Here is a 17019-nt window from a genome sequence, read left to right on the forward strand (position 1 = left end):
TTATGAAAGAATTAAAACAAAACTAGAGTAACTGGAAAAACAGATGTGAGGGCAATATGATGAACATGTCAGGCTCAATTTAATAATAAAAATTCCCAATGGGCCTTTTGAGTGAACCAGTTAAAATATTTTAATGTTCCTTTGGAAGAATAAATGTCAAGAAAATGATGAAAAAGATGTGAAAATTTACCATAAAGTACTATGAGTAAAACACTATGGCATACACATAGAAAAATCAATCCGCAAAATAAACAAGAGAAAAAAATTCAAGGTTGTATTTGCAATTTTTTTTTCTGAAACAGGGTTTCTCTGTAGCTTTGGAACCTGTCCTGGAACTAGCTCCTGTAGACCAGGCTGGCCTCGAACTCACAGATATTCTCCTGCCTCTGCCTCCCAAGTGCTGGGATTAAAGGCAAGTACCACCACTGCCCGGCTTCTGTCTGTACTTATAATGTGAGAGTCATTTCAATTTATGGGTAAAGGATGACTTCCTTCTTAAACAGCACTGAAATGATCAGCTGTTTATCAAGAGAAAAGAGAGTCAAGACTTCCCTAACTATTAAAACCAAATAAATAACTGAAGAGAAGGATTAGTGGTTAATCAATGACACTGTTTTTGTGATGAACTACAGATCGCTTCCCAGTACCTATTTTGGGTTACTGACAGCTGGCTGTAACTCCAGCCCTAGGGCATTCAATGCCCTCTTCTGGCTTCTCTGGGCATCTTCACTCATGTGCACATAGCCACACACAGACATATACAGATAATTTTTCAAAAATAACTTTAAAGTTAAAATAACAAAAACATTAAAAGTCAGGCATGGTGGTATAACCTAGAGGGAGAGTCAGGAAGTTCAAGGTCATCTTTGGCTACATATTGTTGCAAGATATTTTATTACACCGTGTAAAAATATGTCGCTGTGATTGATTTAAAAAAAAAAGCTGAATGGCCAATAGCCAGGCAGAATTTCCAGGCATAGAGGATGCTGGAAAGAAGAAGGCTGGAGTCTTGTGGAGTCACCAGCCAGGCAGAGAAGAAGAAGCATGGGCTGTACAGAGAAAAGGTAATAAAGCCACAAGACAAAAAGTAGATTGATAAAAATGAGTTAATTTAAACTGTAAGAACTAATTAGTAACAAGTCTAAGCTATCAGCCAAGGTTTTATAATTAATAATAAGTCTCTATATGGTTATTTGGGAGCTGGCAAGCAGGACAGAAAAATCCACCTTCAATATAATAGAATTTTAGACCAGCCTGGAGTATATGAGACCCAGTCTCAAAAAATTAGAAATAAAATACAATCAGAAAAATAAATCGAGGGATGTATTTGTAGAATTTTAAAAGCAGAAAAGAACCCTCTTTAAGCAGGCCAAGAACCCAATGAAATAATAAAATAATAACATAGTTGAACCCACAAATATTAGATCTATATAAAATCATATAGGATAAACTAGACAATAAAAATGTTCAACAAGAAGGGTCAGCGAGGTGGCTCACTGGGTAAAGGGGCTTGCTGAGCCTGATGACCTGAATTTGATCCCTGGGACCCACCCGAAAGGAGAGAATCAACTCACGAAAGCTGTCCTCTGAACTCTACTTCCACACACATACTCCTGTGTGTATGCACACAAGCACACTCCACACACATACTCGTGTGTATGCACACAAGCATACTGTACACACATACTCCTGTGTGTGTGCACACAAGCACACTCCACACACATACTCCTGCGTGTGTGCAAACACACTCCACACACATACTCCTGTGCGTGCACACAAGCACACTCCACATACATACTCCTGTGTATGCACACAAGCACACTCCACACATACTCGTGTGTATGCACACAAGCATACTCTACACACATACTCCTGTGTGTGTGCACACAAGCACACTCCACACACATACTCCTGTGTGTGTGCACACAAGCACACTCCACACACATACTCCTGTGCGTGCACACAAGCACACTCCACACACATACTCCTGTGTGTGCACACAAGCACGTCACATGCCACACACACATACACACTTAACAAGGAACTGTAGTGAGTTTCTGTGAGACAGTATCTCACTAGGAAGCCCTGGTTGGCTTGGAATTCACATTGTAAAACAGGCTGGCTTTGAACTCACAGTGATTTCGCTTGCCTCTGCCTCCCAAGTGTTGAGATTAAAGGCATAAGGAGGCACCATACCCAGCTTTAAAAAATTGAATGTACAACAAATGTATTCGAAAATTAATAGGCCATTCAAAGAACACTAGAGATTCCAGATAGAAAACAGGGCTCACAGGATTTGAACAGGCAGTTTATCAGAGAGACAATGCAAAGGACAATTAGATATAAAAAAGTATTGACCTCTGTACCATGAAAGCAGAGTTAGCCTGTGAAATGTCTGAGACTGGTTACTGCACTCTCAGTAAAACAGAGGGAACAGGCGCTCCCAGAAATGGCTAGGAGCGGATGAACTGTTCTAAACTTGGAAACTTTACCCAACAGATTTCCTCAGCACCTACTCCGCATCACACTATCCTACAGGAACAGCAACAATCAAAACAACATACATCTCTGCGTTCATATTTACAATCTAGAAGAAAATAACTCAGCAACATCTAGGAACATTTTAAAACAGGACAGCAACCATTTATCTGGCAGTCCCATCTTGGGGGAAGCAGTCAAGTATGCATGGATCATATGTACATTTCAGTGTTCTTGTGTGTGTGTTTTCACACCCACGCACATGTATGGGAAGGTGAGAGGAGATCAAATATCTTTATCACTCACCCACCACCTTATTTTTTCAAGATAGGGTCTTGCACTGATCCTGAAGCATGGGGCTTCATACAGACTGGCTGGCCAGTGAGCTACCAGGATCCTAACTCTGCCTCCCAGTGCTGGGACTAGAGGCACCTGTGGCTGTGTAGTGGCATTTTATTTGTATTTTAACACATAAAGCTTGCCTGATGATCAGAGAGTAAAACAGCCCCACTAGTCAGTCGGCCTTACAGACCAGGAAGTGGTAACACACGCCTTTAATCCCAGTAGCCACACTAGTTGCCATAGAAACCGGGAGGTGCACGTTTTTAATCCCAGTGGTGCACACCTTTAATCCCAGCTCTAAAGAGGGTTATAAAACGGGAGGAGACAGCTCTCAGTCTCAGTCTCATTCTGAAATTCCTGGAGGCAGGATCGCCATTTTCAGACTGAGGTTGAGGTAAAAGCCAGTGGCTGGCTGTTTTGCTTTTCTGGTCTTCAGGTTGAACCCCAATTTCTCTGAGTTTTTATTAATCGTGCTTCATTTTGGTGCCCAACTTTTGGGGCATGAATTCACAAAAAAGCTGTTCACCCAAGGCTTTTTAACCGCCAGCCCAGGCCAGAACTGGGATTAGAATTCTAGATAGAGGTTTTCCCCAGCGGTGTGTCCGTGGCAGTACATCCTAAAACAATGGCAGCCGGCGGCAGTGATCCTCGGGCTGGAGACGTTGAAGAAGATGCCTCTCAACTCATCTTTCCGAAAGAGTTTGAGACAGCAGAGACACTCCTGAACTCTGAAGTTCACATGCTTCTGGAGCATCGAAAGCAGCAAAATGAGAGCGCAGAAGATGAACTGGAGCTTTCTGAGGTTTGCATGAAAACCCTGAACTACACAGGCCGTTTCAGTCGTTTCAAAAATACAGAGACCATTGCCAGTGTTCGTAGCTTGCTTCTCCAGAAAAAGCTACATAAGTTTGAGTTGGCCTGTTTAGCTAATCTTTGCCCAGAGACTGCTGAGGAGTCCAAAGCTCTGATTCCAAGTCTGGAAGGGCGTTTTGAAGATGAGGAACTGCAGCAGATTCTCGATGATATCAGGACCAAGCGCAGTTTCCAGTACTGATGTTCACACCCTGCTCCTGAGACTGCTCAGAACGCCACCACATCCCAGCCTGGTCAGCCTCACCCAGGAGTGCTGAAGCAGAAGACACTTGGGTCACTTTGCTTTATTGAGATATAATGTCCCTCTGTGGTCCTCAGACTCATGATACGCCTCCTGCCTCACTCAGCCAAGTGCTGGGATTACAGGCGTGAGCCAACACTCAAAAGCTTGGCTTTTTGGAGAGGAAAGGCTGACTTGATGATGGTCTTGGTTGCTGTTTCCACAGTGACTACTGGACCATAGTTACTGTGTTTTCTTGGTGCAACCTTGTAAGGGCTGTTATGGTCAAGCATGCTGCACTCTGGAACCTGTGAGGTAGAATGATGTGTTGACCGTCTCTTACCTTGGTGTTTTTGGAGCCCATGTTATTTTTTGTTCTTGTCATTTCAATTTTTGATGTAAATATAGTTTGTAGGTTTTTTTTTTTAACTAAACTGTTATACAAAATCTTGTATAGGGGATGAACGTTCTTATCTAGTTGGAAATGGGAGAGATAAACCAGAAGTTTTTTTTTTTTTAAAAAAAAAAAAAGAATTCTAGATATAGGAACTGGAACCCAAACCTAGCCACCTGGCTTTGGGAGAAGCACCTCGCACTTCCAGCTCCCATCCACACCCGTCCTTGATGTCACCCCACTGGGCACCCACACTTCTTTTTTTTTCTTTGTTTTCTGAGAAAGGATTTCTCAGTAGCTCTGTAGACCAGGGTGGTCTCGAACTCACAGAGATTTGCCTACCTCTGCCTCCTAAGTGCTGGGATTAAAGGCGTGTGCCACCACTGCCCGGGCTCCTGTGGAATTTTCTTTAGACCACTAACCAGCTACCAAATAAAGATTCGGAGGCATCTTTCATAATTCATTAATCATGAATGCTCGGCCTTAGCCTAGGCTTGCTTGTCTCCCTAGCTCTTTTAACTTAATTTAACCCGTTTCTATTCATCTAGGTTTTTGCCTTGGGGCTTTTACCTTTCTTTTATTCTGCACATCCTACTTTCTTGCTTTCTCTGTGTCTGTTTGACCCCTGGGCATCTCCCTGGTGTCAGTTTTTCTTTCTCTGAGCCTAAATTCCTCCTCCTACTTACTTTCCCTGCCCATAAGTCCCATCTATACCTCCTCAAGCACTATTGGCCATTCAGCTTTTGATTAGACCAATCAGGTGCCCCAGACAGGCAAGATAAAACAGCAACACATTTTTACATAATTAAACAACTGCAACACATTTTTGCATAGTTAAACAAATATTCTATTCTACAACATGTGGCCATGTCCAGACTTTATGTAAATGTCAGGAATCCAAACTTAGGTCCTCTTGCTTTCACAGGACGCAGCTTTACTTACTGAGCCATCTCTGAAACTTGCTTCAACCTTCTTCAAGGGGGGAGGGGAGAAGAAAAACTGAAAACAAATGTCTATCAAAAGGTAGCTAGTTAATTAAATCATAGTAGATTCAATGTAAGGAAAGTTACTCAGCTGTTAAAGAGAATGAAACTAAGCCTGGCCTACTGCCCCAGAAGAATGGATAAAATATATTAAGTAATATACAAAGAAGCATAATCCCATTTTTGTCAAAAAACCTTAAACAACTGGGTGCAGTGGTACAAATCTGTGTTAGTTCAAGGTCTACAGAGCGAGACTGTCTAAAAAGGTAATCTATCAATAAGCCTTGAAGTCACTATTACGATGCAGTCATTGGTATTCAACACAATTAAACACATGAATTAGCAGATGTGTCAGACAGAATCCCAGGGCTGATGTGGTGGGGTTCTCAAAGTCCCACTCCAAACTGAAAAGCTACTGGCAATCCATGGCTGTCGGGAGAGGGAGAGTAAGCTTCTTGAGGTCCCTGAGACCCTGCCCGTGCTCTGGTAGATGGTCTTACACTTATGCACATGATGGCAGCACTAAGTGGGCCAGCGGCACAATTTTAATCCCAGCACTCAGGAGACAGACAGGTGTAAGTTCATGGCTACACTGTCTACATAGCAAATTTCAGCCCAGCCGATGCTATATAGCAAAAAGACCTTGTCCAAAAACAAAAACAAAAACAAAACAAAACAAACAGTGACACATGAAATTGGGGAGGATTGTGATAGGGGAGTAGAAAGGCTCCAGAAGGGAAGGAGTAGGGAGATTTGATTAAAATACATTATATGCATGAAATTATCAAGCAATTAAAACTCTTGAAACCCTGCAAGCTTTCTTTCGGTGACCCAACTTTGTACAGGTTTGTGTGTGCATGGAGACAAAGTCTACAGGCTGTTTATTCTAACAAACATGGGGGCATGGGGGAAAAGATCATTAAGCTGTCTTTAATAGTTGTTCTGTATTTTGTAATAGCTGTTCCAATAACATTTAAAAAGTTTTTGAGAGGCCCATGCATCTCCAACTCCCTACATAGCCAAGAATGACCCTGGACTCCTGATCCTCCTGCCTCCATCTCCCCAGGGCTTGGAACAGAGCGACGTGCCACTACATCCAGCTTTACACTCATTTTGCAATTGCGTAAAGCACACCATCTGCTCTGTGCACTCTGTGTGCTACATATGTTCCCGAGCCTCGGGCACTAGGCTGGAAATTTAAACACATACACACACAGAGACACAGGGACACAGGTCATCCTTGAAACAAGAATGCCAAGAATGCCTACTTTATTATGCTCAGGAGCAGCTTATATAGGGCTCTGACCACACCCCAGCTCTCGGGATCTTTCAGCTGCAGCCACCAGAACCCACTCCCGTCTCATGCTCAGAGCAGCTGCAAACACAGGAAAAACAATTTGTTTTGCTCAGAGCAGCAGCAAGCAAGTTGTTTATAGAAATTCAGGGTCTTGGGGTCCACAGCACCCAACAAGAGAGCAAGCTCCTCGATAGTTCTCTTCTTCCACCTTACTGAGACAGGGCCTGTTTCTGCTGTCCTGTGTACACACTCCAGGCTAGCTGGCCCACAGGCGTCATGGTGTGTACAGGGGTTTTCTCCTGTCTCCACCTCTCATTTTGCTGTAAAAGTTGGGGTTACAGGTGCATGTCACTGTATCCAGATTTTTAAATTATGGGCTTAGGGGACTGAACTCAGGTTACTAGGCACGCACGGCAAGTGCTTTCCCATGTTGAGCTGTCTACCTGCCCAATAGGGAATTTTTAAAGGACAATTGTGTTCTGGGTATTGGAGCTAAGGAGACAAAGTTGTTTGGGGTTTTGTCGGTTCTTTTTTTTGTTATATCATTCTGTATTTTCCCCCAAAAGAAGTGCACTTTTAATTGTCTAAAATTTCAAAAATTTGTACTTGTTTGACAGCAACAACAACAACAACAAAAAAAAAACCCAGCAGTCGGGCATGGTGATACATACTATAATCCTAGCATTTGGGAGGCTGAGGCAAAGGGAACAAGGTCTTTTTGCGTTTTTGAGAAAGGATTTCTCTGTGTAGCTTTGGCTGTTCTGGAACTTGCTCTGTAGACCAGGCTGGCCTCAAACACAAAGATCTATCTGCCTCTGCCTCCTGACTGTTGGGATTAAAGGCGTGCGCCATTACTGCTCAGATGCAGGCTATGTAGACCAGGCTAGCCTTTAATTCAGGGCAATCGAACTGAATTCAATTTGTGTGCTTGCATGTCCATCTTGTGTGTGTGTGTTGGTAAGAGACTGAAATCAGGATCTTACCCATGCTATCCTCAGCTTTAAATTTGTCCTTCATTACTTCTCTGCCACTAACCGTATTGTATGCCTGTAATCCCTGCACTCCAGAGGCAGAGGTAGTGTGTTCTTAAATTTGAAGGCAGCCTTGGGCCAGTGGGAGGGCTCAGTGGATAAATGTACTTGCTGTAAACATACATGGTCAAAAGGGAAAAGCTTACAGCTACTCCTGTGCTAGTGCCAGAGGACAACCTAGGATGGCACAAGACAACCCTTTCTCCACCTTTCCAGGTCCCAGTCAGGGCGGCCAGAGCATGCTCTGTAGGAAATAGATTTTGTGACTCAGAGCAGAGGGTAGGCTCCATGCCTTCATATGATGGCTGCAAGCAGGGCTTCTACTGGGTGTAATTTTTAAGTAACCACATTGCAGCATCGAGTCTTCCCATTCGGCATTCCAATAGTGACACTCATTTGGTTATTTTTATGTATGTACATGTATGTCCATCTGTGTGAGTGGATGGCATGTACATGAGGTACCCTTGGTGGCCCGAAACAGGCATCACATCCCTTGGAGCCAGAATTACAGCTGGGCACTAGGAACTGAACTCAGGTCATCTGGAAGAGCACCATCGCATCTGGAAGTGTGCTTAACCACCGACTAAGATTCTCCAGCCCAACAGGTGGTTCTTGTGCATAGTCCCAACAAGTTTAGAACTCAAGAGATGAGGGCAGAAACAACAAAACCCCTCAGACCCCAAACTGTATCCCTGCTAAATGGACTCCGCATTAAGTCAAACAGAAACATGAAGCAATCAAACTGACTCCTCTTAGAAAGCAAAATAATTTACACAAGTCTAGTTCACTGCTATATTCAGACACTTCTGGGGCAGTCCCCATAGCTGTATGCCACCTAAGACTCACACAAAGGGCCTTGGTAGTAAGGTATCTTAGTGATCTTTTAGTATCAGCAGGTCACTAGTGCCAAACTCTTTCTTTTCCAATACCACCAGCAAGACAGGTAAAATGAGAGGGAGCTGGTTAGGGAAAGCCAAGCAAAAGAAAATAATTCTTGATTTGTACCCTCAAGTGGATCAAATATTTCCATGAGAGGTCAGACAACAATGTTAAAACCCAAGTAGGGCTGGGGAGATGGTTGCCAGTAAAGTGCTTGCTGTGCTTTCGTGAGGACAGGAACTCAATCTCCAAAGCCAGGGTAAAGTCACATGATGGCACATGCCTGTACTCTCAGCAAGGGGGAAGCAGTCAGGAGCACCCCTGGGCTTTGCTGGCCAGCCTGTCTAGCCAAATAAAATCCAAGTCATTGCAGGAGCTGTGCTTTAAAGCAACAGTGGTTCCCTTGGTGGTGAAAAGGACTAAAGTAAAGGGGCTTGGAACAAGATGGGCATTCTCGTGTGATTCAAGTCACATCTCTGTAAGTGTGATGTGTGCACAAGTGTCCGTGTATGCCTTGTCTATAGCCAACACTCCACTAGGGTAACTTAAAACAAAATAGGAATTTATTTACAATAGCAAAGATGTCAAAAATAACAGGAACAATATATAACAAATCCAAGAATTATTTTATGAAAAAGGCAAACAATATATACATGAAACAAAAGATAAAACAAAATTCATAGGGCAAACTTAATTTTGACCTCCTAAAAAGCTGTAAAATGCAGCAAAATGTCCTTTTTAATATGAACTACTTTAGTAACTCTGGGCCAATTAGACACACACACACGAACGCACAATTTTCAGTCCTCTTTACTTATCAAGTCGTCCTACCTTTGAGGAATGCAACATTGGGGGCTATGTAAAAGTAGGAGGTGCAAGCTATTCAGATGTGCACTGAAGGATATACTTAAGTGACTGGCTCAGACTTTTACAGAAAGGATAAAGCAAAAGTCTCTGAGGCCTAATTTATTCTCACTGTGCCATCTCTAGCTGCTTTTTTGTGAGCTTCCTACTATACAAAAACGTCACACTAAGCAATTTTTAGGTTCTTCAAGTGCTCTAAGCTCACTTTCACTAAACTTGAGCATGCAACAGAATCACTGGGACAGCTTCCTAAAACACAGGCTACTAGGGCTTGTGCCTTGTCCCAGTTCACTGGGGACTGGCATAGGGCAGAGAACCTGCGGCTTTAACCACACCCCAGGAGATTACCATGCTGCCAGGCTTTACTCTGACATCGTTCCTCCTTAAGATGCTCACTGATCCTGCTTTTCCTTACACAAATCTAAGATTTTGCAGGAAATTAATAGCGAGATCCCAGGCAACAATAGGGCTGCATATTTTAGCAGAATGAGCGGGATCACATTTTCCAGCAAGTCCTGGTTTGGTCAAACTTAAGACTCTGAGTGTGATGTCCACCATTCTCTTGGACATTTATCTTAAGTTTTGGTTATTTGTTACCTCTTCTTAGGCCAACGCTGGTTCTACATCACAGAATCTCATTGAAAAAAACTCCAAAGTGCTGCTAATCTTTCTCATGAATCCTGACAACTTTTACCCAACTTGCAATTTTTACTACTACAGTGACCATCCTCCAGCATGTTGGGTTCTACTAGAGGCCTCCAACCTAGGCACAAATGGGCAACTCAAAGGTAGGGCTTCTGAATAGTGATAGTCTCCCTCAGACTAAATATGTTGCGAATTGATAATAAAACAAATTTTAAGTGCTTTCAAAACCCACTTTATGCGCAGGTAATTTCTAACAGGATGCTAATAAAATAAATCATTTACAAAGATAAAAGAAAAAATGAATTTCAAGGACATGCTCATCAAAGGACTCACCAATCACCTCTTAACTTCTCTGTAATGTTACTTGCAAATTCACAGGACTGAAATATCAGTATTTGCATCCAAGTCACAAAATTCAAAGCAATCAAGCATTTTGCATTCCACTGCTGCATAAAAGGAATTAAGAAATAGGGGGATGAAAATAATCCACTGCTTTTGATGTTTATTAGGTTTACAAAAACTGTACATTTTCTTTCTTAAGAAAAAGCATTAACTTAGTACTGGTATCAAATAGACTGAACATTCATTAACAGGAAAATATTCTGATTTTTATTTTTGCACGTTATTCTCAAGTACACAATTACAATAATGTCACACATCCCCTATATGATTTTCTTTTTATGTATTTTACTTTTTTTTACAAAGTATACAGAGGGAGGGACATACAATATTTAATAGGATATTTCTACAGAACAATAACTTATATTATGTCCTTGTAAAAATCTGTACCTCTTTAAAACATTTAACTGAAACATCCTTTTTAGCTTTGCTAATCAAAATTGTTTTAAGAATTAAAACTAGGTTGTAACTAATGTCAGTACATAACAGTGACTACTTCATTTTCTCTTTATACAGACAAACACATTTTATATTCACTTGACCAAACCCTTAAATACCTTTTAAAGGCTTCAATATTGTGCTTTAAAAAAAGAAAAGAACTGTGTATGGTTCCAGATCATGTAAAGAGAAATATAAAGTGTGTAAAGTGTTGTGTTCCTTATCTTTCAGTTTATTAAAAAAATATGTTAAATGATCCAATCATTTATATTTTCTGTACTGATTGTAGATGATTTTTAAATTTCATAAATTTCAATGTTAGGTGTTTAAATTACTTCTGGGGAAAATAATAAAGTAGATTTTTTAAGTTCTCACAAAAAAAGACAGAGCTTTCAAGAATAACAGGGCATAAATCAAATCATAGTTGAGTTGTGATGCATTTTTAAAGCACATTGCAGAGGCTACAAAGGCGAAAGAATTCCCTATTGGATGGAAAGGCTAGGGAATCTACGCCTTGGCTTTGACTGGCATTGAGGATGGAGTTCATACCAGCCTTAAGAATTTGATTTAGAACTAGACTAAATCAATCTAGCACTTCAGAGGTTTGCCAAACACCAAATATTCAAGACATCTAACCCCAAAAATATAAACTTTTGAATACAAATATTGATGACTAAGAGAAAGATGAAAGGTAAAAACCTAACGGCACAAAAGGGATGGAGCACCATAATGAGGCGGCAAGGCAGCTATCGAGTGGGAAGAAAACTTCTAAGTCTCCCCATGATGTGCCAGACCCGTGTGCCAACAGCCAATTCCAGGGACTCTAGAAACTGTTTTCCAAAAGACATCTTAACAAAATCTCAGTAACCAACTTTTTACAAATTTTATCAGCGCTCAGTCCTGTATGTTACGAACTGCCAGCTCTCAAAAACAAAACTGTCAAAGACTTGGTGAGGATCCACATGAGGCCTCAGACTGTTCACACACTTGGACCACACCTCTATCGTGTAATCCAAGACAACCGAGTGTTAAGGTTTTTCAGGTTAACTAAGAACTAACAGAGCAGGCTCAACTTGCCAAGTCTAAGTCCTTATTAGCACCCGTTCTCTGGTCCATGGAGCCATCACTCCCTTTCTGTCCCTCTCGCTTGGTCAGACAAGAGTTCTCTCTCCCGTTTCTCAGAGAGAACTGAGGGATTCCTGTCTGGATACCCATTAGCTTTTCAGAAAAATATAAAGGCATGGAGTTGAAACTGTATGAAAACATTGTATCTATAAACATCTTAACCTCTATTTTTTCAATTATTTTTCAATTACCAAAGATATTTAAAAGAAAATACCTTTACTCTTTAAAAATACTAGTGTCCTTATTTTCCTTCTAATTCTTCACCTGAGTAGTCTCTCTGAAGAGCAAGACTTACAAAATGCTCTCTCTTGCATCCCTGGATCTTTCACGTTACTGTAAATTTAATACTTTTCATTATAGATTTTAAGCAACTACTACTGGGGGTTGTGTGTATAAGTATGTAAAATAAGCAATACACACAGATACATGTTACATATATATGTGTATATATAGATAGATATATATAATTCAGGGTACATTTACATATATAAAGTTGCAAAAGATCCTATGAGCCACAAGTTACCCCTAGGAGATTCCAAAATGCAGTCCTCAGTTAAATTTCATTTGTAGCACACAACCATTCCAAGACAAAGCAGCACAGACAGAATAATCAAAATACAACAGGATCAAGCAAAAATTTCCAACAAGGTTTTCTAAAAGTTTACTACACTGACAAAAGATAGTCTAAAGAAAAAAGAAGTATATTTTGTCCACTAAAAAGAAATAAAAAAGAAAAGTAAACACAAACCCAGCCACTGTTCTTTTACTCAGCAATGCCAGGGACACGAAAGTTCATATGGAAACTTTCACTGTCATATAGCCTGCAAATACTAAGCAAGACAAGGAAATGACTTCCATGTTATGATCATGAGACCTCACTGTAAAAATCTCCCATTCCTATTAAATATCTCTGACAATTTTATTGTGAGAAATTTGTGAGAAAAAAATTGAGTCAACATGAAGACCTTCAGTTACCAATGCGAAGTTACCATGAGTTAAATGGTCTTAGAAGAGTACCATCAAGGTAAGCAAGGTAAATATTTTAAAATAAATATAAAACCTCTAAGATAGAAAACTTCAGTATAGAACCAGGGATTACTTTAGTAAAAGCAACTAATTTGTTGCTGTGTTTCCCCATGTATTAAACAAACTGAATAGAATTCAGAACACACTATTGAACGAAATGTAAAAACAAAGTCAACTAGAAGCAATATTTCTATTTGTACACAGCATAAATCAATTTGATACAGTATTGTATGTGAACAAGACTGATTGGCTTTTAAATGAATTTTCTGTTTCAAGGCCAGTTTCTCTGCAAACATCGGTGAAGACTACTGTTAGGGCAGGCCAACTTCTTTATGATGGCGCATTATGTGCTGGTTCTTTTCCGAGGGTCTCCGGAATCCTTTCTTGCAGTACTCACAGCGGTGAGGGTAGTCTTTCGTATGAATGGAGATAACGTGCCGCTTAAAGCCTGAGGCATCTGTAGTGCTATATTCACAGTACTCACACTGGTACACCTTCCGGCCACTGTGTGTCTTCATATGCTTTTTAAGCTCACTCTGTTGACGAAATCCCTTTCTACACCTCTTACACCTAAATGGAAGGTCCTTTGTATGAACCGAGAGAATATGGCGACTTAGCACAAACGGATCTGCAATCTTAAAGTCACAATGTCTACACTGGTGCATCTTTTTACCCTTGTGGGCAGCCACATGTTTCTTGAGTTCTGAAGGCCTGTGAAAGCCTTTATCACACATATCACACTTATGAGGATAGTCCTTTGTGTGAACTGAAATTATGTGTCGCTTCAAATCACTTGAGTTGGAACTCTTATGGTCGCAATGCAAACACTGGTGTGTTTTGCTCTCCTGATGGATAAGAGCATGTTGTTGCACCTCTTTGGTATCTGAGAAAGTCAGAAGACAAATGTCACACTTGAACGGCATCTCTTTACTATGCTTAGTTTTTACATGTGTTTTCAAGTTAGAAGAGTCTGCAGACCTGTATTCGCAGTACTGGCATTCATAGGGCTTCTCCCCAGTATGGATTCGCATGTGCTTTTTGAGCTCTGATGGGTGACGGAAACCTTTGCCACACTCTACACAAATGTGAGGAAAGTTCTTGCTGTGGACTGCCAAAAGGTGGCGATTCAATAAGCCTTGTTCAGCTGTTTCGTATTCACAGAATTTACACTTGTGCATTTTGTTGGCTCCTTTTTCCTTATGCACCATTTTATGAGTAAACAAAGCCCCAGCATGAGAGAAGTGCTTTCCACACTCATCACATTCTATGGCCTTCTCTGCCTTGCTGGTTAGCTTGTGGCTCTCCAGGTGATTGTGTAAACTTATCTTCTTGTTGGTAGTGTAATCACAGTCAGTACAGCGGTACTTCTTCTTGGCAAGGTGTTCAGGATGGTTTTTCATGTGCCTTTTCAAGAAACCTCTCGACTTAAACTTCTTCCCACAAATCATGCAAGGATAGACAGTCAGGGGATGTCCATCTGGGCCAATAATTATTGCTATGAGAGGAAAGGAGCATAAGTGACCAAAACATGCCAATTTGGGTTTCTTCAAAAGTCTGAATGCATAGCCAGGGGTTCCTAATTCGGGTAACAAACTACACACTGACTTGTCATTTTCAATCTACAAGATACAGCAACCTGGCCCTAAGAACTTCATCTACACTAACCTCTTCCATTTTAACAAAATGAATAAATTTGTAATTTCTATTGGCAAGTGATGAACCCTTAAAAATTTAGAAACCCATATTCATAAGGTTTTTAAATTATAATTTCTGCTTTATTAAAAAAACATTAACTTATATTAACTTACAATAGAGTCTAAATATATCAGTAAGATTCTTAATATGTAAATAGGTGTAAGAAATAAGTTACAATATATAAACTCAAGCATACATATATCCTGCTGCTCTAAAAATTATGCCCATTTTATGCTGAAATAATAATTCTTTAACTATTTTTTTCCAAAATTAACACTTGCCAACATGGTTGCCTTTCATTTTCATGCAATTCAAGCTTTAACTTTTTTCATCCTTCTTTGATCCAATTCCCATTCCATTTTAATCAAGAAAAATCATTCATGAATATCACTCAATTCTGAAAATTATATTTTAAAATTAAATATAAAAAAAGCTACATATAGTCTAGCCACTAAGATGCCAACACAATACCCCTGTGGATGCACACTAGCATTTCCTGAGAGCTTGCGGAGCACGCTGCACCGTGGAACTCGCACGCCCTCACCTGTTTGGTACTGCCTGGAATCAGGTCTTCTCCTTTTCTTTGGTTTTTGTTTAGCCAGTCTGCCGAGGCCAGCAGACTCATCTATGTGCAAGAGAGCACTTGCAGTGCCATTCCGGTTTTCAATTCCATCAGAATTATTACCTAACAATGTGTATTAAAAAAACAAAATCATACAGTATTATAAATTATAAAGAATTAGGAATTCTTTATTAATCACAACAATGAAAAGCCATGATACTCATGAATGACAGAAATATCCCACTCTAGGTAATGGAGTTTTTATGAGCACATTCATTACGGTAAAACTCAAATATATGTCAGTATTTTCCCCATGGGTTCCCATGCTGTTTCCCAAAATTTTAAAGTTATGGGTCTGATACAGTTAAGATGAAAGGTTCCAGCCCGAAACCTGTATACTTCACACAGTTTATTTCCTTCTATGTAATATATACATAAAGGAAATGCCTGTTAAAAGTCAGGACAAAAAGTAGACTTTATAATCTTCCTCTATTCTCATTTAAATCAAATAATCCTTATATAGTACTAGCATTTCAGATTTCTGAAAACCTAAAACCACAAAAACTGTTTTGTTTTTTGTTGTTGTTACTGTTTTTCAAGACAGGGTTTCTCTGTATAACAGCTCTAGCTGTCCTGGAATTCACTTTTTAAACCAGCCCAGCTTTAAACTCAGAGATCTGCTTGCCTCTGCCTTCCAAGTACTAAGATAAAGGAATGCGCGGCCATCACCTAGCTACAAAAACTGTTTTTCAATCGCAAATTCATGTCTAAAGAACTGCTCTGTGACTTACCATAAGCAGCTGCCCATGCAATTGGCATGAAAGTTTTCATTTCATTGTCATCTATTTGTTGTTCGTGCACTGCAGCTGCAGCTGCGGCTGCAGCATCTTCCTCCCCAACAATCACTTCCATATAAACTTCGTCGGCAATTTCGGCAACATCTAAGTAGAAAATACATGAACTTTTCTGATCAGGCTTAGAGAGATCAAAGGAAAGATACTTTTATTTGAACTCAGCTAATATGCAAGCAGAAAGAAGTCCAAACATTACATACCTAGAACACAGCTTTTGTATAATAAACACTCAACAAATACTTACTTAATGACTCAGTTCTTAGTTTTCACCAGTTTAGTTTTAAGTTAACAACACTTCACACACACACAGACACACACAAATAAATAAAATGGGTCAGTAACAATTCCCTCAGAACATGCCAACAAAATAATTTCTAAAACAATGCTACTTATTTCCTGCAAATACTGACCGTTTAAAAGAGACAGGGAAAACACTCAGAAACACATTTTCTCCCACAGAAAGGCCACCTACTTACTTAAATCTTCCTCTTCTTGCTGAGAGTCATTAACAGTCATATAAACCATCTTTTCCCTGGGAACCCGAATACTGTTGTTTGGATCAAGTAGTTCAACTCCATGATCATTCTCAGGCTCACTTTCCACAATGTCTACAGTTCCACCTATCAAGGAAAACAGAAGCTCCAATAATTTATTTTAAAATTTCATTTCTACTTCTTTTTCTGACGCTGTTAAAATTATTTTATCTTCATAAAAACTTCACATCTAAATAAGCCAAAAACAGACTGAAGCACTGATCAGGATGTCTAAGATGCTAAGGTTAGCAGTGGTGACACACACGTCTTTAATCCCAGCACTTGGAAGGTGGATCTCAAGTTCAAGGCCAGCCTGGTCTGCAAATATAAACTGAGTCCCAGGACAGCCAGGGCTGTTACACAGAGAAACCTTGTCTCAGA

The 17019-nt window shown here is 40.2% G+C and overlaps 2 protein-coding genes across 12 annotated transcripts in view; one reads left to right on the top strand and one right to left on the bottom strand.

The window, feature by feature from the left end:
* Positions 1–3445: 3445 nt before the first annotated feature.
* LOC126494751 (DNA-directed RNA polymerase II subunit RPB4-like) lies at positions 3446–4051 on the top strand. 2 transcript variants are annotated; one of them, XM_050132168.1, is made up of 2 exons: positions 3446–3702; positions 3796–4051. In XM_050132168.1, exons 1-2 carry the CDS (start codon positions 3446–3448, stop codon positions 3872–3874), a joined length of 336 nt encoding a protein of 111 aa, XP_049988125.1. In that variant the 3' UTR covers positions 3875–4051. The 2 variants fall into 2 exon arrangements, with proteins under 2 accessions (XP_049988125.1, XP_049988124.1); XM_050132167.1 differs by having other exon boundaries at positions 3446–4051.
* Positions 4052–9042: 4991 nt separating this feature from the next.
* The window catches only part of Zfx (zinc finger protein X-linked), a 76071-nt gene continuing 68094 nt past the window's right edge, over positions 9043–17019 (bottom strand). For all 10 annotated transcript variants that reach the window (XM_050132162.1, XM_050132153.1, XM_050132158.1 and 7 more), the window contains 4 exons: positions 16582–16725; positions 16043–16192; positions 15234–15374; positions 9043–14489 (listed from right to left, as the gene is read on the bottom strand). In XM_050132162.1, the coding sequence (XP_049988119.1) occupies positions 13306–14489; positions 15234–15374; positions 16043–16192; positions 16582–16725 (1619 nt within the window). In that variant the 3' untranslated portion in view covers positions 9043–13305. The remainder of the gene's footprint in view (positions 14490–15233; positions 15375–16042; positions 16193–16581; positions 16726–17019) is intronic.

Source organism: Alexandromys fortis, unplaced genomic scaffold (genome assembly GCF_014885135.2).
Source record: "Alexandromys fortis isolate MF-2015 unplaced genomic scaffold, M_Fortis_MF-2015_v1.1 scaffold_406, whole genome shotgun sequence".
NCBI lineage: Eukaryota > Metazoa > Chordata > Mammalia > Rodentia > Cricetidae > Alexandromys > Alexandromys fortis.